The 26,550-nt window shown below is 41.0% G+C and overlaps 1 protein-coding gene across 1 annotated transcript; it reads left to right on the top strand.

Annotated features, from left to right (window-relative positions):
• Positions 1 to 334: 334 nt before the first annotated feature.
• On the top strand, positions 335 to 24,996 carry LOC135056780 (uncharacterized). The gene is made up of 2 exons (XM_063962355.1): positions 335 to 2,165; positions 16,703 to 24,996. Exons 1-2 carry the CDS (start codon positions 2,107 to 2,109, stop codon positions 21,198 to 21,200), a joined length of 4,557 nt encoding a protein of 1,518 aa, XP_063818425.1. The 5' UTR covers positions 335 to 2,106; the 3' UTR covers positions 21,201 to 24,996.
• Positions 24,997 to 26,550: the final 1,554 nt, after the last annotated feature.

The raw sequence follows: 26,550 nt of genomic DNA, 5'->3' as shown, positions 1-26,550 counted from the left end.
GATTGCGGTTTGTATGCTACAGTTGTGTAATGTGTGTTGTGGGTTTTTTTTGTTGTTGTTTTTTTATATATAATTAGTTAAGATGTTAATCAAATCGGTTAAATCTATAAGGGCAAATTTTGAGCAGTTTTCACGTATGCATAGGAAGGAAGAGTAATATTGGCTGGCATTTTAATACAAGTTTCGTCATCACTAGTAGATAAAATGATAGATAGAGAGATAGATATATATATATATATATATATATATATATATATATATATATATATATATATATATATAGTTTTACGGTTTTATACATATATTTTTTTTCTTTTATTTTATTTGTAGTATGTGGATGGGCTGAACTTGCCCGTACATTTAGAAAGCACTTGCCAGTTATTCCTGCTGGTAGATTTTTAGGGCACTTTTTTAATTTATATTTCACTTCTAAACTGTTAGCATTGAAACCAAGGAAGGGTTTTAGGTCTAGGTTGCGCTGGGATTAAGGTCTCAAGTTAATTAGATGAAACTATCTAGCTCCCCCCCCCCCAGATTCCTTTTTGCCCATAAGTAATCCCACTGTTAAAATGAGTTCAGGAAGTGTAGCCACACTTGCATGTGTTCAAAACACAAGTGAACCCTTTACTCGTAATTTAAAATAAGATTCTACCACTCTTAAAGGATAACCCCACTGAAACGTGAAAATTCCCTTTTGGATGAAGCTCCGGACATTAAACAACTATTTGTTTTGTCTGTGAAGTTTCTCCTCATCCCGCAGGCCTGGTGTTCTATATGTGTCCTGTAATCTTTCTCTTACTCCCGCTGAGATGAGCCGGTATTCAAACCTCATATGTAGACACCCCATTCGAGTTGGGAAATTTCACAAGGACCGGCTTTGACAACACTTCTGCCTGTTTGAAACATGAGGAGACCTGATCTACAGGATTTGGAGTAGCACCAGGCAAGTTGTAATCTGTACTGTGGAATTCCGTTTTGGGTGGAGATATCCTTTTAAGGTACACATGCACTTTATAAAGTGCAATCACATTTAATCAAAAGATCTTTCCACAAACTAAATTGTTCCACCCACATGCCTCGTTTTCTAGGACCAACATTCCTGAAGTTGGACAATCATGTTTCCAAAATATCTTTTCATTTTAAGATCTACGCATGCCGCACATTAATAAGATTTCAGTTTGAGAAATAAGCTTGTGCATATGGGCAACTCATTGTGTGTGTGTGTGTGTGTGTGTGTGTGTGTATATGTTTTTGTGTGTGTATGTATATATATGTGTATATATATGTGTGTATATATATATATGTATGTATGTATGTGTGTGTGTGTGTGTGTGTGTGTGTGTGTGTGTGTGTGTGTATATATAATATATGAAACACCAGAACGCCCGCACATATTGACATGTTTTCTTTCGCACTCTACAGACGTGCGTTGGAGACTATGCAACGTTGGAACACTGTAATTCTCAATGTGATGTGCACAGCCACAAAAATAATCAAGAATTGGCCTGCCCATTACAGATATAAAATTGAGTAGTTCATAATAGTCCTAAATTACATTCCCCTTATATACTAACTTTCATTGAATATCTCGCATTCTAATTGGGTACATTGCATAGTTCTTTTTCTTTTTTTTCTTTTTTTTGTTTAGAAAAGAAAACTTGGTTTGATTTTAGATTTAGCTTCTAATGCACAGCAAGGGAGGTGATTGTCCACACATTGGCTAAGTATGTGTCTCTCCTGTGTAATAAAAAAGGGGGTAGTATAATTATGTTACCAGCATAAACATCGCACACATGTGGTTGCAGAAGTACTTTGCAGCATTTTAATGTACACTGCTAATGTTTCAGGATATAAATGTGTTAATATAAAAGGGCAGCTTGCCTTCTGTAGTAATTTTTAAGGTAAATGTTTTATCGGACTCCCATGCGTTGAGCTTGCTAATGGGATGTATTTGTAAAGCAGCTGACCGCTGCTCGGAGAAAACCATTGTATAGAACACACTTTTAATGTTTTAGTGTAAGTCGTAGCCGCTGCTTGATGGGTTGCCTGGGATTTACTTCTGCCGTTGCTTTTTCAGTCTGAAATGTTAAAACTTGGAAATTCAACATGTACACACTGCTTAAAAACCCTCAGGGACACTCTACTCACTACTCAACTCGATTCAGGTACTCTATATTCTTAAAGTTAGCAGTGATTTTGTATTTTTGTTTTTTGTTTCCTTTTGACGTGCTTGTAGCACATCCTTGATGAATGTCAAGTTTAAAACTCACTTCAGGTATCCAGGTATAAATCAGCCAAACGGTTTATAAAAGCTGCATATTAACTCTACAGCACACAGTGCCTCAGACACTTATAGTGGCATTCTGTATAATCAGTTACTACTGAACAGATAGCATTGGGGGGGTTCCTGTTTTTTTAAATAGAGAAGAGAGTTTAATCTTCAGAAGCCGTCGTAGTAAAATAATCGAAAACCGCTAGTTCGGTGGTGAAAGGGGGGGGGGGGGGTTCAGTTGGACGGCATATTAAAGAATCTATTCACATTTCTATCTATGGCTGTAACACATGAAAATGGCTTTTGTTTTATTTGCTACGTTGGATAAATGAGATAAAGTATATTTTACCCGGCAGACGGGATGCCGGCTGTCAATAAGAGTCCCCTTGCGGGCTCGGTGGCTGGCTGCGCTTGCCAAAGGATCTATTCCCACTCTATATGGGTGTCATGTAGACCCATGAGTGGGAATAGCTCTGGTGCGCCGGGATTCCGGCGTCTGTATCCTGACCACCGGCAAATTAAATGCATCCCAATAGCTGTACTGATTTGTGTGGAAAAGCCATGTGATTTAAATGAAAACTCTGTTGGTCTCACTTTAAAAAGTGAAGCCTGATTTTGCAGGCTTTGCACGATAACCTGTATTCACAAACCTCAAATGTTCTTAATGAAAGTGATAACTAATCATTTTAACTTTGTATTTATAAATTTTTTATTTGTTTTTGTCATTGGATAGCCTATATGTTAGAAGTAACAGGAACCCCCTACACACTTATTGACCTCATTTCAATATACTGTTTACAGTTTGACAGAATTGTATAATTTAATATTTCTCTTGTACTGTAGTTTATATTTATTTACAGGTGTGTTTTTTTTTGTACTGTGTGATTTGAACTTTTTGTTTTTGCTATGATCAATGTCTTATGTAGTAGAGCACTTATGATCACAATTACTTTTGTTTTTTTGTTTTTGATTGCACTACATAATTATTTTTTTAATGCAGTTCTGATTTTTTGACTGGACTAAATAAGATATGTCTTAATGTATGTGATTAAGTACTTTTAAATTAAAAAAAATCCACGTGGTTCATTTTTATTAAATTCTTTTGGCATTGTATGTTGAAAACGCTGATTCTGTCGTTGTGCATGTGTAAAAAAAAATTTTTTTTTTTTTAATGGTTTCATTGTATTATTTGACCATGTCATTTTAAAAACAACAACAAAAAAATAATACATTCCCAGCTGTAATGTTGTTTATGGTAGTTCTCACTGGATGCTAGACTTTTCAAAACCACTATTCTTCTAATAAATTTGTTGTGAAAAAATGAGTTCTGTTTTATTTGCTTTTTAGCTGCAAATTATATGTTGTATCTGTTCGGTGTTCATGAAATCAAATACCTTTTTACAGGAGTCATTTCACTATTTATAAGCAAGTTTTCAGCAGCCTCTTTCTAGATATTGTCCCACCCCTCCCTTGCCTTTCAGCCTTTTTCCTGCAGCTGGCTTTTGGTAATTGGGGTGTATTTACTAAAGATTGGTTTTTCAAAGCCCACCGACTCAGCGGCTTCGAGGGCTGGATGCAATTGATCTATAGTAATGGATGCAAATAATAAGAATTTACTTACCGATAATTCTATTTCTCATAGTCCGTAGTGGATGCTGGGAACTCCGTAAGGACCATGGGGAATAGCGGCTCCGCAGGAGACTGGGCACAAAAGTAAAGCTTTAGGACTACCTGGTGTGCACTGGCTCCTCCCCCTATGACCCTCCTCCAAGCCTCAGTTAGGATACTGTGCCCGGACGAGCGTACACAATAAGGAAGGATTTTGAATCCCGGGTAAGACTCATACCAGCCACACCAATCACGCCGTATAACTTGTGATCTAAACCCAGTTAACAGTATGATAACAGAGGAGCCTCTAGAAAAGATGGCTCACTACAACAATAACCCGATTTAGTTAATAATAACTATGTACAAGTATTGCAGACAATCCGCACTTGGGATGGGCGCCCAGCGTCCACTACGGACTACGAGAAATAGAATTATCGGTAAGTAAATTCTTATTTTCTCTGACGTCCTAGTGGATGCTGGGAACTCCGTAAGGACCATGGGGATTATACCAAAGCTCCCAAACGGGCGGGAGAGTGCGGATGACTCTGCAGCACCGAATGAGAGAACTCCAGGTCCTCCTCAGCCAGGGTATCAAATTTGTAGAATTTAGCAAAACGTGTTTGCCCCTGACCAAGTAGCTGCTCGGCAAAGTTGTAAAGCCGAGACCCCTCGGGCAGCCGCCCAAGATGAGCCCACTTTCCGTGTGGAATGGGCTTTTACAGATTTTGGCTGTGGCAGGCCTACCACAGAATGTGCAAGCTGAATTGTACTACAAATCCAACGAGCAATAGTCTGCTTAGAAGCAGGAGCACCCAGCTTGTTGGGTGCATACAGGATAAACAGCGAGTCAGATTTTCTGACTCCAGCCGTCCTGGAAACATATATTTTCAGGGCCCTGACAACGTCTAGCAACTTGGAGTCCTCCAAGTCCCTAGTAGCCGCAGGCACCACAATAGGTTGGTTCAGGTGAAACGCTGAAACCACCTTAGGGAGAAACCGAGGACGAGTCCTCAATTCCGCCCTGTCCGTATGGAAAATCAGATAAGGGCTTTTACAGAATAAAGCCGCCAATTCTGACACGCGCCTGGCCCAGGCCAGGGCCAACATCTTTAAGTGGTTCAAACCAATGTGACTTTTGGAACCCAAAAACTACATTGAGATCCCAAGGTGCCACTGGAGGCACAAAAGGAGGCTGTATATGCAGTACCCCTTTTACAAACGTCTGCACTTCAGGGACTGAAGCTAGTTCTTTCTGGAAGAAAATTGACAGGGCCGAAATTTTAACCTTAATGGACCCCAATTTCAGGCCCATAGACACTCCTGTTTGCAGGAAATGTAGGAATCGACCCAGTTGAAATTCCTCCGTCGGGCCTTACTGGCCTCGCACCACGCAACATTTTCGCCAAATGCGGTGATAATGTTTTGCAGTTACATCCTTCCTGGCTTTGATCAGGATAGGGATGACTTCATCCGGAATGCCTTTTTTCAGGATCCGGCGTTCAACCTCCATGCCGTCAAACGCAGCCGCGGTAAGTCTTGGAACAGACGGGGTCCTTGCTGGAGCAGGTCTCTTCTTAGAGGTAGAGGCCACGGATCCTCCGTGAGCCTCTCTTGAAGTTCCGGGTACCAAGTCCTTCTTGGCCAATCCGGAGCCACGAATATAGTGCTTACTCCTCTCCATCTTATAATTCTCAGTACCTTGGGTATGAGAGGCAGAGGAGGGAAAACATACACTGACTGGTACACCCACGGTGTTACCAGAGCGTCTACAGCTATTGCCTGAGGGTCCCTTGACCTGGCGCAATACCTGTCGAGTTTTTTGTTGAGGCGGGACGCCATCATGTCCACCTTTTGGTTTTACCCAACGGTTTATAATCATGTGGAAGACTTCTGGGTGAAGTCCCCATTCTCCCGGGTGGAGGTCGTGTCTGCTGAGTAAGTCTGCTTCCCAGTTGTCCACTCCCGGAATGAATACTGCTGACAGTGCTATCACATGATTTTCCGCCCAGCGAAGAATCCTTGCAGCTTCTGCCATTGACTGCTTCTTGTGCCACCCTGTCTGTTTACGTGGGTGACTGCCGTGATGTTGTCCGACTGGATCAACCCGGCTGACCTTGAAGCAGAGGTCTTGCTAAGCTTAGAGCATTGTAAATGGCTCTTAGCACCAGGATATTTATGTGAAGTGATGTCTCCAGGCTTGACCATAAGCCCTGGAAATTTCTTCCCTGTGTGACTGCTCCCCAGCCTCGCAGGCTGGCATCCGTGGTCACCAGGACCCAGTCCTGAATGCCGAATCTGCGGCCCTCTAGAAGATGAGCACTCTGCAACCACCACAGGAGGGACACCCTTGTCCTTGGTGACCGGGTTATCCGCTGATGCATCTGAAGATGCAACCCCGACCATTTGTCCAGCAGGTCCCACTGGAAAGTTCTTGCGTGGAATCTGCCGAATGGGCTTGCTTCGTAGGAAGCCACCATTTTTCCCAGAACCCTTGTGCATTGATGCACTGAGACTTGGCTCGGTTTTAGGAGGTTCCTGACTAGCTCGGATAACTCCCTGGCTTTCTCCTCCGGGAGAAACACCATTTTCTGGACACTGTCCAGAATCATCCCTAGGAACAGAAAACGAGTCGTCGGAACCAGCTGCGATTTTGGAATATTGAGAATCCAACCGTGCTGTCGCAACACTACCTGAGATAGTGCTACACCGACCTCCAACTGTTCCCTGGATCTTACCCTTATCAGGAGATCGTCCAAGTAAGGGATAACTAAAACTCCCTTCCTTCGAAGGAGTATCATCATTTCGGCCATTACCTTGGTAAAGACTCGGGGTGCCGTGGACCATCCAACGGCAGCGTCTGAAACTGATAGTGACAGTTCTGTACCACAAACCTGAGGTACCCTTGGTGAGAAGGGTAAATTGGGACACGAAGGTAAGCATCCTTGATGTCCAGAGACACCATGTAGTCCCCTTCTCTTGAATTTGAACCTCTGTATGTAAGTGTTCAAAGATTTTAGATTTAAAATCTGTCTCACCGAGCCGTCCGGCTTCGGTACCACAACAGTGTGGAATAATACCCCTTTCCCTGTTGCAGGAGGGGTACCTTGATTATCACCTGCTGGGAATACAGCTTGTGAATAGCTTCCAAAACTGCCTCCCTGTCTGCTTGTAAAGCCCCAGCATCATGCTGAGGGCTTGGCGGAGGGCTTCTGTTCCTGGGAACTGGCTGATTTCTGCAGCCTTTTTCCTCTCCCTCTGTCACGGGGCAGAAATGAGGAACCTTTTGCCCACTTGCCCTTATGGGAACGAAAGGACTGCGCCTGATAATACGGCGTCTTCTTATGTTGAGAGGCGACCTGGGGTAAAAAACGTGGATTTCCCAGCTGTTGCCGTGGCCACCAGGTCTGAAAGACCGACCCCAAATAACTCCTCCCCTTTATAAGGCAATACTTCCATATGCCATTTGGAATCCGCATCACCTGACCACTGTCGTGTCCATAACCCTCTTCTGGCAGAAATGGACAGCGCACTTACTCTTGATGCCAGTCGACAAATATCCCGCTGTGCATCACACATATATAGAAATGCATCTTTTAAATGCTCTATAGGCAATAATATACTGTCCCTATCTAGGGTATCAATATTTTCAGTCAGGGAATCCGACCACGCCAACCCAGCACTGCACATCCAGGCTGAGGCGATTGCTGGTCGCAGTATAACACCAGTATGTTGTGTAAATACATTTTAGGATACCCTCCTGCTTTCTATCAGCAGGATCCTTAAGGGCGGCCATCTCAGGAGAGGGTAGAGCCCCTGTTTTGACAAGCGTGTGAGCGCTTTATCCACCCTAGGGGGTGTTTCCCAACGCACCCTAACCTCTGGCGGGAAAGGATATAATGCCAATAACTGTTTAGAAATTATCAGTTTTTTTTATCGGGGGGAAACCCACGCTTCATCACACACCTCATTTAATTTCTCAGATTCAGGAAAACTACAGGTAGTTTTTCCTCACCGAACATAATACCCCTATTGGTGGTACTCGTATTATCAGAAATGTGTAAAACATTTTTCATTGCCTCAATCATGTAACGTGTGGCCCTACTGGAAGTCATATTTGTCTCCACCGTCGACACTGGAGTCAGTATCCGTGTCGGCGTCTGTATTTGCCATCTGAGGTAACGGGCGCTTTAGAGCCCCTGACGGCCTATGAGACGTCTGGACAGGCACAAGCTGAGTAGCCGGCTGTCTCATGTCAATCACTGTCTTTTGTAAAGAGCTGACACTGTCATGTAATTCCTTCCAACAGTTCATCCACTCAGGTGTCGACCCCCTAGGGGGTGACATCCCTATTACAGGCAATTTGCTCCGCCTCCACATCATTTTCCTCCTCATACATGTCGACACAAACGTACCGACACACAGCACACACACACAGGGAATGCTCTGATAGAGGACAGGACCCCACTAGCCCTTTGGGGAGACAGAGGGAGAGTTTGCCAGCACACACCAGAGCGCTATATATATATATATATATATATACAGGGATAACCTTATATAAGTGTTTTTCCCCTTATAGCTGCTGTATTGTTTATACTGCGCCTAATTAGTGCCCCCCTCTCTTTTTTTAACCCTTTCTGTAGTGTAGTGACTGCAGGGGAGAGCCAGGGAGCTTCCCTCCAACGGAGCTGTGAGGGAAAATGGCGCCAGTGTGCTGAGGAGATAGGCTCCGCCCCTTTCTCGGCGGCCTTTTCTCCCGTTTTTCAGTGTAATCTGGCAGGGGTTAAAATTCATCCATATAGCCCTGGGGGCTATATGTGATGTATTTTCGCCAGCCAAGGTGTTTTTATTGCTGCTCAGGGCGCCCCCCCCTAGCGCCCTGCACCCTCAGTGACCGGAGTGTGAAGTGTGCTGAGGAGCAATGGCGCACAGCTGCAGTGCTGTGCGCTACCTTGGTGAAGACAGGATGTCTTCTGCCGCCGATTTTCCGGACCTCTTCTTGCTTCTGGCTCTGTAAGGGGGCCGGCGGCGCGGCTCTGGGACCGGACTCCATGGCTGGGCCTGTGTTCGATCCCTCTGGAGCTAATGGTGTCCAGTAGCCTAAGAAGCCCAATCCACTCTGCACGCAGGTGAGTTCGCTTCTTCTCCCCTTAGTCCCTCGATGCAGTGAGCCTGTTGCCAGCAGGTTTCACTGAAAATAAAAAACCTAAAACTAAACTTTTCACTAAGCAGCTCAGGAGAGCCCCTAGTGTGCACCCTTCTCGTTCGGGCACAAAAATCTAACAGAGGCTTGGAGGAGGGTCATAGGGGGAGGAGCCAGTGCACACCAGGTAGTCCTAAAGCTTTACTTTTGTGCCCAGTCTCCTGCGGAGCCGCTATTCCCCATGGTCCTTACGGAGTTCCCAGCATCCACTAGGACGTCCGAGAAATCAGGTTTGTTTTGCGTGTATAAACACTGACTTATTAAGTCTTGTTCACAAAGACACCAAGAAAAAATATTCTTAAGTAAATTTACCCCATGGTACCTACGTCAGATCTCCTCCGTCCTGAAGGTGATCAACAGAGGTCTTTGCTATAGGAGAGTATGGTTTCGTTCTTATTTTTTTGGACCACATGGATGTATGTATATAGGGGGTCATTCCGAGTTGTTCGCTCGGTAAAAATCTTCGCATCGCAGCGATTTTCCGCTTAATGCGCATGCGCAATGTCCGCACTGCGCCAAGTAAATTTGCTATGCAGTTAGGAATTTTACTCACGGCATTTTCATCGTTCTGGCGATCGTAATGTGATTGACAGGAAATGGGTGTTACTGGGCGGAAACAGGCCGTTTTATGGGCGTGTGGGGAAAAACGCTACCGTTTCCGGAAAAAACGCAGGAGTGGCCGGAGAAACGGGGGAGTGTCTGGGCGAACGCTGGGTGTGTTTGTGACGTCAAACCAGGAACGGCAAGCACTGAAATGATCGCAGATGCCGAGTAAGTCTGGAGCTACTCAGAAACTGCTACGAGGTGTGTAATCGCAATATTGCGAATACATCGTTCGCAATTTTAAGATGCTAAGATTCACTCCCAGTAGGCGGCGGCTTAGCATGAGCAAATCTGCTAAAATCCGCTTGCGAGCGAACAACTCGGAATGACCCCCCTAGTTTAAAAAAATTATAAAACAGAGTTTCAGAATAATTGGCACTATCAAATCATTGTCCATAATGTTCCATCAAAAAACAATATTTGTGTGTAGAGAGGAGAACAAATGTAGTATAGTTTTATGAATTGGACCCTCAGCATGAAGAAATTAAGCATTGTATTTGAAATGAATCTGCCTCGTTTTAGGTTGCTTTTCTCATAATGCACACGGCTACTGTGGAACCTTGTGGGTAAAATCCCCCTTTAAGAAAAGCAACAATGATAACGGGTTTTTCTAAGTTCTGTACCCGATACCTGCAGCAGCTTCCGGAAGAGGGGGCCTATCTCCCTGGCCCCCACCCTCATCAGCTGAACAGAAATCTGTAGGAAAGATGCAGAACTATTTCATACTCATAGAATAAATGATGACTGCAATTCCTTCATATGTTGTACGTGGCCACTTGGAGGTAAAGCAGAATCCGTGCTCTTACACAGCTTGGTCCAATGTGACAAACATCTTGTAATATTCAGTACCATTTAAAGAGTTCCCAAACCATATGAATTACTAACATTGGGCCTAAATCAAGGTTGATTGCAAAACAACATTTTTCTCTAATGGGCAAAACCATGTGCACCGCAGATGGGGCAGGTGTAACATCTCCAGAGAGAGAGTTTAGATTTTGGTGGGTTATATTGTTTGTATGCAGGGTAAATACTGGCTGCTTTATTTTTACACTGCAATTTAGATTTCAGTTTGAACACACCCCACCCAAAACTAACTCTCTGCACATGTTACATCTTCCCCACCTACAGTGCACATAGTTTTGCCCATTAGAGGAAAATGTTGTTTTGCAATCAACCTTGACTTGGGCCCATTGTTTTTACAGGCCCATTGTCTTTACCCATTGTAACAGTCAGATGAACCTACCAGGAACTAAGTTTATTTTCGGCCCCTTCAAGCTTCTACGTTTTAGGTACCTGCTCCTTTTCAGTAAACGCAGATTATTTTTTTTATTTTTGTTTATAACTAAAAAGATTTTTGGTATCACCCAGAACATCTTATGCTTGCTTTTACAGAAGGCACGACTGGAACAACCTATTGTCAATCTGTAATACTGGAAGATGTATCACGCCTTCTAAAGAAGACTAGTGGAGATTTTTGCATTGTATAGCACATTTAACAGCATCCTCCTGAACCTTTTTATAGTTCAAGCACATATAAGCAAACAGCACAATATGGCTCAGATTTATCAAGTCTTGGAGAGATAAATTTCACGGTGATAAAGTACCAACCAATCAACTCTCAACTGCAATCCGCTCTCAACTGCCACGTCACATGCTGTGTTTGAAAAATGACAGGAGCTGAATGGTTGGTACTTATCACTGGGCAAATGTATCACTCTTTAAGCCTTGATTAATCTGGACCTATATTTTATACAATAGGTGTATGGGTCGCAGAGATAAGATGGCGTACTGAGAAGAACAAGAATCCTGCTGACCCGAATCTCTAATACAGCATTTTTACCAAAAGAAATGGGAGACCCTAGGACCCTGTCTAACCTGAGTGGAGTGAACCGTTGTTTCTCTGTGTGGAATGCTGTTGGATAGAACTTCAATTTGAGCATAATATAGTGTATAAAATGTGTTATTGCATGATTCAGCTGGAAAATCTTGCCGTGCTGGTCAATGCAGCTACAGACATGATGAAACCTATAAATGCCTTACTAATCCTCCCATGTGTGCCTTAGGGGGGTATTCAATGCATGTCTGATCCTCTCCGACAGTGCAGTATTAAATTCTCGGGTAATTGCAACAGGTTTTGTCCGTTTCTCGACGGTGCTGAGCCGACTTTTTTTGAAGTTGGATCAGCATTGTCGGAGCGGGCCAAAATCCTGTCTAAATTGTCCGTGAATTTGACAAAACCCGTGGATCAGGCAAATCCGCCAATCCATGTGGTTTTCGACAAGTGCCGGGTTTTCCGACAGTCTGGAAAAACGGTATTTGCATTAAATAGGTCGAATACAAATTCGACCTATTCCTGTCGGAAAGACCGGTACTAATTGAATAAGTGCACCCAGTCTACCTGGAAAATAGTTTAAAGCCAAATCTGCACACTGTCATGGTGGTCATTTCCGTTGCTTGAGCGAATAGTCCTGGGCATGCAGCTCGACACAGTACGCATGTCATTCATGATAACAGATCAGGGCATTTTACTAAATTAAAATTATTATATCTATATACACTGCTCAAAAAAATAAATGGAACACTTAAACAACACAATGTAACTCCAAGTCAATCACACTTCTGTGAAATCAAACTGTCCGCTTAGGAAACAACACTGATTGACAATCCGTTTCACATGCTGTTGTGCAAATGGAATAGACAACAGGTGGAAATTATAGGCAAATTAGTAAGACACCCCCAATAAAGGAGTTGTTCTGCAGGTGGTGACCACAGACCACTTCTCAACTACTATGCTTTCTGGCTGATGTTTTGGTCACTTTTGAAAGCTGGCAGTGCTTTCACTCTAGTGGTAGCATGAGACGGAGTCTACAACCCACACAAGTGGCTCAGATAGTGCAGCTCATCCAGGATGGCACATCAATGCAAGCTGGGGCAAGAAGGTTTGCTGTGTCTGTCAGCATAGTGTCCAGAGCATGGAGGCGCTACCAGGAGACTGGCCAGTACATCAGGAGACATGGAGGATGCCGTAGGAGGGCAACAACCCAGCAGCAGGACCGCTACCTCCTCCTTTGTGCCAGGAGTAGCACTGCCAGAGCCCTGCAAAATGACCTCCAGCAAGCCACAAATGTGCATGTGTCTACTCAAACGATCAGAAACAGACTCCATGAGGGTGGTATGAGGCCCCGACGTCCACAGGTGGGTGTTGTGCTTACAGCCCAACACCGTGCAGGACATTTGGCATTTGCCAGAGAACACCAAGATTGGCAAATTTGCCACTGGCGCCCTGTGCTCTTCACAGATGAAAGCAGGTTCTCACTGAGCACATGTGACAGACGTGACGCCAAGGAGAACGTTCTGCTGCCTGCAACATCCTCCAGCATGACCGGTTTGGCAGTGGGCCCTGACAGCCTCCTACAGGTGCAGACCCTAATTATACCCCTTTCACACCGCACAAATAACCCGATATCGACCCGGCATATTTTCGGGTCGGCGTGCGGTGTGAAAGGGGCCTTGCCGATATCGCCTGACCCGGCAATTCAACCCAGGTATAAAGCAGTGTTATACCTGGGTTGAATACCGGGTCATTGGCTGCGTAAACGGGCTCCTGGGTCAATGGGACCCGTTTACTAGATAGTGAGAGGTGGCGTGGAGTTGAGCTAATCTCCCAGCGCCGCCGCTGGCTCCGCCCCCCGCTGCTATGGCAACCAGCCCGGCTTATTGCCGGGTCGGGGAAGCCTGCAGCGGCTGCCAATGCCGGATCCCACCCGGGAAGGACCCGCTTCCAATTCCCAGGTGGGATCCGGCATTGGCAGTGTGAAAGAGGTATTAGCCTGCTCTCACGCTGAAGGCCTAAAGATTCAAAATGGGCTTTGTGGCTGGAGCCCTCCCTTCCATCGCACATCCACACTGCCAGGACACACATCCTGCTTTTACTAAAAGCCCTAAGTCTCATCAAGTCTGTTTAGCAAAACAGACATGTTCTGGGAGTTTAAAATTCATAGGCCAGAAAACAAACAGTGTGTGTGTATTTATATATATATATATATATATATATATATATATATATATATATACATATATATATATATATAGAGAAAGAGAGAAAGGGGTGGTGTCTAAGGGAGCTAAACACATAGATATCATCCAGAATTTGACCACAAATCACTTTAAAAGAATTTTTTAATATATTTATATAAAAGTCGTCATTGCTGACTAGGAGAGGCCACTCTTCCTGCTGAGGATTATCCACGAAAACGAAATTGTGGCTTATACCGAACTCGGCATTATTGTATTATTGTTTGCTTTACTGAGTTGGCATATTCTATTCAAATCTTGCTGTGGAATCAGCACACTTTTTATTACATCTGTTATTGCAAATCCTGTTTTACTGATGTGGGACTAATACGATCACTAATTGGTCATCTATTCTTTTATGTTCTTCCGACTTTTTTGATATTGAGCCCCTGATGAAGTCCAGTTGGACGAAACGCGTCGGTTTCTGGTTCGGATATAAAAACATCGGATATGTACTAATAAAGAAAACCGCATTGGACTTACCAATTATCCACATTATATGGTGTCCATATCTGATGTCTGCATTTTGATCATGTCAGCCATTTTTTATTCACTGTTATTGTCGAATACTTTTATATAAATATATAAAAAAATTCTTTTAAAGTGATTTGTGGTCAAATTCTGGATGATATCTATGTGTTTAGCTCCCTTAGACACCACCCCTTTCTCTGCATTTGTACTATTGTATGCCGTCTAACAGGGAGTACGTTTTGAGGTTGAGCTCTCCATTTAACGCTATTGTTAGGTCTACCCCACTTTCTATATATATATAGATATATATAGATATATATATATATAGATATTGAAAAATATTCATCAGAATGTACTAGCTTGTTTATTATATCGATGTTATAAGCAGTTAAGTTTTGCAGAGGATAACTTGTACAGATTCTTATATATATATATATATATATATATATATATATATATATATAAAATGTGTGTGGTTTAAAAATTAGCTTTTGTATCGTAGTAAATTGAATTTTAGCTGAACTTTGTTTTCCTTGAATACCGTTCTGCGTCACATAATCAGCCCATTTTGTTTGCTATTATAAATATAGATTGGGGTCTGTATAACATTCAGCTAACATAATGGGCTCATCATTGATTTTCGAAGTACAGAGCTTTTAAAACCCCATAGGTGGAAGTGTCAAACACAGCATTAATACAAAAAGCTGTTCTCCCTACATTTCACTAGCACCACTGGGAAAAAACCAACCCCCTTCGCTGTGACAGGATTCTGCGACCAAGGCATGTGCACAATCATGGATAATGAGTGTGTACCTTTCTGCAGCTGTGTCACTCCTTTGACTAATAATCCTCTGTGTATTTCTTCCCAAGGTCTAATGTACAAGAACAATTTAAAACTTTTAGTTAATATGCCTTAGCCCATCCCCTTTCATTGTCTTCCACATTTCAGCTCTTGTGCTCTCTATAGGTAGGTAAGCTGTTAGTCTTCAGATGAGTTTTGTGAGTTTCAGTTGCATGTAACAGCTTGCTTCCTATGTTTAAAATGTGGATCAAGAACCATGGCACCGTTATGTCAAATGCTGTCTGATAGCAGAAACGGCTGTCAGCAGGGTACAGAGAGCTTGAGGATGTGTCCGTGCATTGTGCTATATAATGGTTTACAAATAAGACCTAGACAACAGTCTGTATTGTCAAGCCTTGAAAGATAAAGAAATATTCCCTTGGACCATAAAGTTTACGTTGCACCAGTACTCCACTGAGTTGTTGAGAGTTATTTTCCTGGCTGGTGTGTTTCAAGGAGCAGGTCCACCACTCCGTCATCTACTAGAAATAAAATTGTGTTTGCAGGTACACCTGAAAATGGTGTTAACAGTGTGACATCTCTTACCAGCCTACTAACACATATCATAACCATATTATTATTATTTTTTGTTAAAGATAGAATTTTTATTTTTGTCTAATTTATGCCTTCATAATCCATAAGTGCAGCATCACTGATCTTTGTTATACAGTGTATGGGTTTTTATTTTTTAATGACTGTTGTATTGTGACTGCAAATACACTTTTCTGCCAGATGTGCCACACGAAAAATCTAGGATAAAACATTACTTCCAATTCTGCAAATCCAAGTCCTTTTGGGGCATTAAATAAAAAAAAATAAAAAAAAATTGCCTCATCTCATTTTAAATCTCCTGCAAATGTTTGCGTGACTGGGCAGCAGTAGGTGTGCTTGTGACCATTATGCATACTCTGCAAGGATCTGCCATATCTTCCTATTGGCTGGTGGACATCCATGATCGGGTGTGATATGGGATACTGGCGTTTTGGACACCGGCATCCCGATACTCCGCATCACCCTACCCCCTAACCCACTCTTCCTGCAGGCTAACCACATGCAAAGGTCTCTAAGTAGGTGTGTGACTAACATTTGCCCAGTTTAATAGTTCACAAATGAACAGCTAGAGGTGTTAAGTTTTTTTTATTTTTTGTTTTTTTATATATAATATTTGTATCATCAAAGTACCTGTTTAGAAAAAAATAACTTGTTTTGAAGTTGTAATGAAGAGAAAAATTCATCCCCGAGAGGGCAATGTTCATGAGAACAGTGTTTTACTTTCAACGTACCTCGTAAATTACATTACCAATTGGTTAAGCAACAATGAGCTTTCTTGTGTTGACCGCCAACTTTGCAAGTGTACATTTATTAGGTTAGTCATTACGTTTTTCTGTTCACCTCCCATTTTATAAGAAGGAGAGGCATTCTGGCTTTAGAGTGCTAATATTTTTTTATTCAGGGGTTTTGTAAAGGTACTGCTTCAGTTATATTATCTCTCGAAGCCTTCATGCTAGATCCTTGCATTCTGGTCTTTTGAAAACTCTGAAGCATTACAGAGTAGGGATGTGTTTTGAGTACTTTCTTTGCGTAAGCAGAGCATATGTTCCTCTCTAACTTTTCAACTTTTCTCTCTTTCTAGCACACAAGACTTACAGAGAGAGGCAACAGATCCCAACAACTCCACAAGTTTAACACTGGAAAAGTTCTTAGTTAAGCTGTGCTCACATCACCAGAAGCAGTTTATTCATGTGTTAAAAAATGTGTGCGCTGAAGAACCATTAATGAAGACGAAAAGTCACAGTTCCTCGGTTTCTGATCTTGAGGATGCTGGAGTTGAAGATAATGGCCATGCCTGTTCTGGCAGTAAATTAAACCATTCCCTCATGGATTTATACAAAAAAGCCAGTGTAGTCTGTCTAAATACACCCAGAAAATCAAATGCTATAGAAACTCCAAGAAGTGGTAAAGAAATGGAAAGCTTGCACAGTGAAGTTGTCCAAAGCTTGGATGAACTTTTAAAGTCAACATTTTCATCAGATTTCAAAGAGGATTTCTCCACAAATTGTCCATTATTACAAAACGGTGTTCACTCCATGGACCAGTCCGAAAAAAATCATGTACTTGTTAAACCCACAGAAGATGAGTCTCAGACTTTCGCAGTGAGTGAAGTGGATTGTGGTAGTAAAAAATCTGAAATTAATCAGACTATATTTTCAGAGTGCGGTGTTCTTTCACACAACAACTCTGCACCAAGCCTACTGAATGATACTCAGGATTCTGAATTTCCTATGAACGCTCCTAAAATCTCAGACAAGGAAAACACACAATACATCGGCCCCAAACAGCCACGTTTGGGCATTGACTGTAAACTTAAACAAGAAAATTCCTTGCATACTATAGTTGTAAATAAGCTTGGAAACCATATAGGCCATTGTGATAACGCATTTGAGAATTTTCAGAATCTTGGCGATATTTCAGTTACTGCTTTGCAAAAAGTCAGATCACATGACAATACAAAGCACTCGAAAACCGGCCGATGTAAAAACACACCTTGTGTGAGGAAGAAGGATTTTGATAAACATTGTGATATTGTTTACGTTAGTGAGCCAGTTACAGCCGAATGTAACATTGAGAGTCAGAAGTCATTAGTTTGTCCACGGAACACAGCAAGGAAAAGCACACGGGGGTATCTTTTTGGTGGGGATTGCTGTGAGTTGTCCACTGTTCGCACTTTGGTTAGAAGCTCCAATGTCGAGGACAAAGGAAACCCTACATTACATATAGCGGAAGCATTAAGAATTCCTAGTGAAATGATATCTGAGATGCTGCCTTCAGCAGATGCCATATCTTTGGTTCATCTAGGAGAGACCAGAGTAGAAAAAGCTCTTCATACTCTACCAGAAAATTACACCGTTATTGACCGTATTCCAGATACTGATCAATGTAATAATGGTGGAACCCATCTTGATCGAATTGCGTGTTTGGCGAAACAGTCTGTTGACTCTGCAGCCAAGTCTATAATAGCAGTCTTCCCTCTTGACCCTGAAAAAAATAATTTCATGAGAGCCCAAACTGCGAAAGAAATGTCACAAATTGGCCAGCCTATGGATATTATATCAGAAGTGAACACACCGGCAGTGTTTATGGATGGTGACTCTGTATCTGTGAAGGACAGTGATTTTAGAGTAGTTGATGTTTCTAAAGATCCGCTCATCAATGTCACCCTCCCCAATGTTTCTGTCAGTCAAGAGGACAATTTAGAGTTCCCATCACTAGATGTGGACATCACTGTTTCTTTGCAAAGTAAGCCTCTGATTCCAGATAGTGTTGTGACAGCAGAATCCCCTCCTAATGAGAGCACTTCACTGAAGATGGCTGTTGACACAGCTTCTACTTCATTCCATACTGGAACTGATGATCAAGAACTGTCATGTCTAGCGTCCTATTCTCGCTCCCGTCTTAAAGATTCAGAGTCCTTTATTGAAGATTTTCCTGTAGGTATGATTGCAGATCTTGACGTTACAGCTGTACAGGAATCATTAAGGCAGATGTATCCTGAATCCATCCCAGGAGATCAGTCCAAAGACAATTCAGAAGAAGCAAGTCTTAAAACATTACAAACCTATCTAAATTGTTCAAGTCTTGTTGGTAATTTGCAAGAAAGCTCTGAGCAAATGATTACTGAAAACATAGCTGTAAGTTCAGAAATGTTGAAACATTTAGAGGACAATCAAACTATAGACAATAAACTTGATAATTGCTTTGTAGAAGTAAAGCCTGGTGATACAGAATTGACGAGCAAAGAACCCTTAAAGTCTTCACAGAGTGAACGAATTTGCTCAACGCCTGCCAATGGCGTACTCAGAAACTGTACCAATCACAACATTTTCGATACCTGTGCTAAAACCGGTAGAAGCGCTGACGTTAAGCTGGACGGAGAGGCTGTTTCAAAGCAAGGTAATTGTGATGTGGGTAATTCATTTATAGATCAGCAGAATGACAAGGTAGAGGAGTCATTGGAAACAAAAATGACAAATGGGGGAAAAATTGCAGATTTATCCAAAGTAGACCCATTGGACAGTTCTTTGATGGGCAGTAAAAATCCTAATGTAATTATAACACACTCAAAAAGGAAGGTAAAAAAAACTCCCACTCCATCCGACAGACGTCTAAGAAGCAGAGAAGCACACATTGATGCATGTTCACAGAAAAATTCTTCCCTTCAAATTCATATCCTTCCATGCACTAATACAACAGGAAGGTCTGTGGAATTTAAGACCGCAAACCACACAGAACATGAAGTCTTAACTCTTGTTGAGTTACCCATTGATGGAATACCAGACGAACCTCATTTTGGTAATTTTTTAAACCATCCATTTGCTGAAGGTAAACCATTGCTTTCAGAAAGGATGCTCAAAATGAAGTGTTCTTCCACTTGTAAAAGAACAGAAAAAATAAAAATATGTTTTGAAATGGGTTCAAATAAACGAAATGTATATTTTGATGCAGACCGTAAAGATGCTTTAAATATGGAAGTTAAAGAAAGTAACGTTGCTACAAGTAGTTTAAAAAATAAAGGCAAATTTGAACTTGAGATCTCAAATTCCTTCTCTTGTGCAAAAAGTAGCACAAAAGATGTTGCATCAAAAACCTTAGCAAAACATGAAATGAAACTCTGCAATTCTAAAATATTAGAGGCTGTGTCTAAGAAAAATGTCAGGCAACCCATTACATTTAATAAGTCTACACAATGCAACAACCAGCAGTATTGCATTTCCTTTAAAAAGCCTGATTTCACTGCAAAAGGCAAAGAGAGACCAAAATTTTTGGACTGGTGTTCTGAAGAAGAAAATCAAGAGCGTATCTCTAATTTTAACAACCGATACATGTCCCTTCACAAAAGTTGGGTTCCACTTGAAAAAGAAGCTGCAAACGTGTCAAAGCCTAAAAACAAAGCTGACAAATTAAAAGAGATTTGGAAAACAAAGAAAAGGGCACGGAAGAGTAAAAATAAAAGTTTTCCAGAAGTGACCCGATGTTCTCCGATGCAAAAGCTGTTTTTGAATTCTTTAAATATATCAGACATTTGTAGGTGGTTCTTGGAAACAACAGAGACAAAGTCTTTAGTGATCGTAAAGAAAATAAACACTCGTATACCCGAAGAGCATCAGCTGCCAATTATGCCGATTCAGAGGCATTCCAAGGAAAGTTTATATCCCCATACATTACAGGCAGAACGTTTGAAGAAACATTTGAAGAAATTTGCTTCGATTTTCCCAGTTTGTAACAACATCAAACCTCAGAATGCCCTGGCTAAAATAACAGAGAGCAGCAACGTAGAACTTGAGGTTCCTGTAGGTACCATAATAAGAGCCCCCAACTGCAAAAACCTGGAATCCCAACGTCACACTAAAAAACAAACCAGTGCTCGCATTTTAAGAAAATACAACAATTTCAGAGAGAACTTAAGACTTCAGCCTTCTCCAGTACTTAAAAAAAAGGGAGGAACTGTGGTAAATAAATCTAACCATAAAACAAACCACAATCAAAATATTAAGAAATCAAATTCCAAATCAAGTTTACAAACGGCCACAAACGCTCCTGCCCACAAATATGCAAAAACAAGTGAAGATCTGAAAGCTAAGAAACGTCCCAAAGAAATCTCAATGGCGAAACATGTTGCACACCCAAGTAAGAGGCGAAAAATTGAAGCAAAGCCTGTGTTTGTAAAAAGTAAACGCATTATCCATAAAAATTCGCCTGCAATAAAGAATGAAGTCGATAAAGTAAAAAAAAATGACTTTATTTCTAAAACCCAAGCGTCAAAGAGGTTGGAGTCAAAAGCTCAACTGTGTAAGGGAGCCATTTTAAAGAAAAGGAGCCCAAAAACGGCAATCCAAAAACATTCCCATAAAGTGCAACTTGCCATTCATAAACGTCAAACAAGGTCCGCCAAGCAGAGACCAATTCCCTCAAATCTGTCAAGGCAAAGAATCACTAGGACAACATCTCCACAGCCAAGAAAGAAGGAAATGAACCAAAAAACATCTGCTGTGTCTAAAAAAAGCAAAAACAAAACTGCCACATCTCGTAAACAAAGGTCACAAATAGACTCTGCAACACACAGCAAGAGATGATCACTTGAATTACAATGACACACTCAAAACTGTTACCTGTGTACTGTTGTACAGTTATAATTTGCATTAATTGTGGACTTTTATAAGCTGTAGGTAGCCCTGAATTTTGCCGTTAGCTGTAATACTATAGGCATTGTAAAGCTTGGGGTGAGGGGGAGTGAAGGTTGGATTTTTCTTTGGTGCTCCGAAAATAAGTTATTTAGTCTAATTTTTTGAACAGTGAATGTCCTTTAAGTACAGTGCCTTATTTATCATTTTTATTTTCTTTTAGTAGATGAGACTCCGTGTGATAAGCCTTGCATTTAATACTTGACGCACAAGCACTTGTACTATAACAAAAATCAGGCACAACCGTGATCACACTCTTCTACACTTTTTTCTTCTTGTACATGGCAAACTATGGTATATTTTATATTAGCTTAGAACTCATTTGAGTCTTCAGATATCTAATTTCTGGTAAGTAGCAAAAAGCAATATTTAACTTCCATGCTGTCAATACATTTTTAGAACTTTGACTTATAACTAGTCCCATCACCATGGTGGCGGTAGCAAGTTTTTGGGCTGATCCCATTGCGTCGAGCTACCACATTGGGCATGTCCACCTTTGTAAAGGTCGATGGGTGCACTTTCAAGGTTCTCCAGTTTTTGAAACTCTTATATATCTATGAAACCGTTCCGTCAGGTCATTAATGCTGGGCATATATGCAACTAGGTCACAATTCTATTTATAACTAATTTGCACTCACTTGAATTTCATTGAATTTGCACAATTGAGCTGGTAAATGAAACTCTGTGTGTTAGCATTAACCGAATATCTTAACCTTTTTATAGAAAAATTTTTAAGCACACACTTTTTGTTTCCAGCATCTAGTCAGGAAAGGTGGATTTTAATACACCATTTTTTATTTTTTTTAAAGAATTATGTAATTAATGTAATAATGGCTCTTTTTTTAAATCAAGGTTGAATTTGGATGCAATTGGGAAAAACCAACATTCTGCTGAAGGAGTATAATAGCAAATGATCAGTTATTTTCTACTCTGTGATTCATAAACGCCTGAATTTGGTAGATGCAAGTATTCGGCTGGGAGTACAGGCCATACCTTAAACTAATGGGAAATTTACTCTGCAGTCTTTTTGCAGATTTTGCACTGATGAGGTTTAAAAGACTTGATTTTGGTAGTAGAACATTAAACCCCCTTTTATTTTTTTGAATCCTTTATGGTAAAAGCAGGATATCATTGTATTTAAGTTTATTTTTTTTATGGTTATCAAATTGATTTGTTAAAATGGGCCCATACCATAAGTTAACATTCCTTAACAGTCACGTCCGGATAGAAGGTGCTATGATATGTCAGGGTTTTGTTTATACTGTGTAGCAATGTCTGCTTTAAATCTGCTATTCTAGGGCATACCTGTGAAATTCATTGTATATCCGTTTTGTTTTTAATGTAAATGGACTTGGGTAACTTTCTAGGTTAAATAACCAAGAGAAGAGGAGAAATATCCATTCAAGCATCTTAGCAAATCATAGGGTTTGGTCAACTTTTTGAACGTTAAGCAGTTCATCTAGCAATTTAATTTTAATCATTTATTGTACAATACAGATGCAGTTTAGGGGGGTGGATGTGTACTCGTTCTTTTTCAAGTATTAGAATGCTGCTCAGTTGCACTCCTCTTTCATTAGTATACAATTCCAGTCTCAAGAGTCAAACTATCGTGATAGGTCGGCATGTTTTGCACCATTGCGCCGACGCAGGGATCCATCAGGCAGATTGCTTGCGACAGGCTGGTGCAAATGCATGCAGACAGTAATGAGGGCTAAGCAGATGGGTGAGGGCGTAGCGGTCACATTACGTACAACCCTGGCCAGATATGATAGACTGATGCAGGAACCATAGAAACATAGACGTTGATGGCAGATAAGAACAACTTGGCCCATCTAGTCTGCCCTAAACGCATGTACATGCACTCACATACACACATGGGTTAATTTTTGTCGGGAGCCAACCAGTATATTTTTGGATTGTGGGAGGAAACCCATGCAAGCATGGGGAGGATATACAAACTCCACACAGGGGTTATGTGGAAATCGAACCCATGACCTCAGTGCTGTGAGGCAGTAATGTTAACCATTACACCATCCGTCCTGCCGGCAAGGTAGAGTAGATTTAATGTGGCAATAAGGCAAAACCAGCCTGGCTTTAAATTTAATCTATCCTGCTCTTTAAGTCTGTCATGCCGGCTCCCGCAAATCGCTTTCTATTATGTATGGCCCATAGCGTTTTCCTGATTGTCTGTAATTGACACTTGTAAATCCACTGTTGACTTTGATGTGTAAACTAACATGACTCCTAGCAATAAGTATAGGCTTTCCTGTTTCCTAATGTCTTGCTCGGAGCAGCCCTACATGCTACATACATGTAAACGTCTGAATCACACCTCTTATTACCAAAGGAATCAATCAGATTTCAGTACCTAGCACCCAGTTTGTCAGTTTTGATGTAAAATTGATATTATATATATATATATATATGTGTGTGTGTGTGTGTATGTATATATATATATATATATATATATATATATATATATATATCATCTATCTATCTTAGGAGCAGTAATTAGTTGCCTGTCACACTAGTCTACCACTATCCTCTGAATTGATCCTATGCTATTACGCACACCTCATGAAGCTATGAATTTGAGTGTTTTGAGTCCCTTTTGTTCACTAAAAGACAAGGCCATACATTATTATCTGTATCACAAAACAATCCTTTTATTTATTTTGATGAATAAGGATGAAGGTCAGTTTGCTTGCAGTTTAGTGCAAAATACAATTATCTAATTATCAAGATCTGCAAAATGAACATATTATTATACTTAAAGGTGCAGACTCTCGGTTTTTGGATTTGTTTGGTCTTCTTTTAGACAAATCGCATCATTCCACATTTCCAACACATATACCTGCTACCCTCCTGTAGCTGCTGTAATTGTTACACTTGGGTTTCTGCACCCGATACAATAATTTTTATTTTATACTGTGATTTGTGTCCACTTTTAATACAGACTTCAATATGACACTAGCATTAAAATGGAACGAAAATATACATGGTGCAACACATGGTTTAAAGGCCATCTCTTTTCCAGCTAGGTAAAGCTCAGGCCGCCTAGCCCTGACACTATGAAGTAAATCGGGAACCCTTACTCCCTAACAGATGAGTTCCTGCGTTCACAAACTGTTGAATTCTGAATCCTTAGATTCTGCGACAGGGAGGTGTCGCCCATTCATTACAATGTGCCATCAGGGAAGCACTGTAGAGGTTAGGTGTTTTGTATAGTTCTGCAGGCATGCCCGTTAGGAATTAGACTATTCTGCTTATTTATTCACTAGCTAGCGCATTTAGTATGGCAATAACGTGTCCTGTATTTATGGCAGTACATAACTGCTATTGCACATTGTCACCGTTTCTATATGTCTTTGTATGTGTTTTGTTCCTAGCAAATAGAACATTCTGTGTACAGAGCCATCTCTTTGAGAAAGGATCAGGGATTTTTTGAGCTGTTCAATATTTTTGTATTGCAGTGTCATTTGAAAAAACAAAATCAACAAAAAAAAAACTTTTTGGGGATCTAGCGTTTGCCTTTTTTTTTTTTTTTTTCTTATAACTGTACAGATACTGTGAAAATAAATATATTATGGTAAGGGTTTATTGACTTCTGATTTGGGGTATTTAAGATATACTGTAGTAGATAAAATGATACTTTGTTTGCTTTGTTTCTTGTATTTATATAAATCAACTGATTATATTTGTTTCGGCTTTTCTTTGGTCTAGTTTAGGGTTTTCATTTATTTGTTTTACCGACAAAAAAAATTGACGGAGCTCTTTTACTGAAACATTTAAACTTGCTTTCAGGTGAGTCCTGCTTTGAAAAGAAAAATGTGTCTTACAGAGAGCAGTCATTTATTCATTTTATCTCCTTACCCCTTTTGTAAACTGGTTGTATACTGTATTTCAATAATGTAAGTTCATACGGGTCGGGGCTGATATGACAGCGATCAGAATTCTGACCACTGCATCCTGATGATTAGCACACCTTCCCGCAGTGGTCAGGATTCCTGGCGTCTGTATTTCGACTGCCGGGATCCCGACCGGATCCCGTTTTTTATACCTTTTAATTCACCTGGGTTAATTGCATCATATGTGTTAAGGGGTTCTCTATAAATTAGATGTAATTATTTATTTTCCCCCTCCAAAATAGCTGATTTTAATAAAAAAAAAAAAAAAATTGTAAAATATATAGGGAAGTGTCCAAATGCAGTTATACTCGGATATCTGTGTTTAGTGCACCACAGAAATGGAAATTTAGCCTAATTGAAATTCTAATCCTAATGACCCAGTACACTATCAGCAAAGTATGGTGCAAAATTGTTGGAAAAAGTGGCAGTAGCTAAGCTGAGGAGACCAGGGACCTGTGCCATGCATTGTTATGCTTCATTCATATGTGACCAGAGCTGTAACTAGGGTGGTGCAACATGTGTCACCGCACAGGGCACTGCAAGGTCGGGGTGCTGTTCTGCAGCACCTTTCAATGTTCTGATTTTAATCAGTCTCACTTGCAACTTCCGCTTTAATCCCTGGCATCACCTGTCTGCCCCATCTCCCATCACATCCCTAAGCACCTTTAGTCACGCATTCCTTTATTTGAGGCATACAGGAGCAAATGGCTACAGTACATGAGTAAGTGGTGTGACTGCAATATGGAAGGTCATGGATCCGAATTGTGGGTATGAAGGTATTTTGAAATATGTGCTTTAATAAAGATATGACTGAAGGTCCTGGGTACGACTGCTAAGAAATGTGTGATTGTTAAATAAAGAATAGTTTACCCAAATGACAAAGGGCTCTCGCATTAAGTGCATAAATAATGGTATACGAGGATTGGTGTCCAAATCCTTTTTCTTGGGAGTGTTTTGTAAGGATAGGTGTTCTATAAATATGTATATATATCATGTGGGAAGGGACATCGTAGCAAGTGCTTTCACGCATTAAGTCCCTGTTTGTAAAATATTTGGGGGGGGCATTGCTAATGGTTTTTCTGTCCCAGGGCACCAAAATTTCTAGTTACGGCTCTGTATGCGACTAATTACTAATTCCTTTGCTACAAACATACTACTCCTAACTACCTAGTGCAATGTAAGCACAGTAAGATGCAAAGTTGAGGAAAAGTTGCAGTCTGTGTTAAAATGCAGAAGAGAAGTCTAATGCGAGTGACCCACGCCCTGCATTGTTATGCTTAATCTGCAATTTTATACTAATTTGTTTGTAAAAAAAACCCAGAAAACTAATCCTA

Source organism: Pseudophryne corroboree, chromosome 3 (genome assembly GCF_028390025.1).
Source record: "Pseudophryne corroboree isolate aPseCor3 chromosome 3, aPseCor3.hap2, whole genome shotgun sequence".
NCBI classification, from domain to species: domain Eukaryota; kingdom Metazoa; phylum Chordata; class Amphibia; order Anura; family Myobatrachidae; genus Pseudophryne; species Pseudophryne corroboree.
Note: the sequence above shows the minus strand (reverse complement) of the source record. Positions and strands in the feature narration are given on the sequence as shown.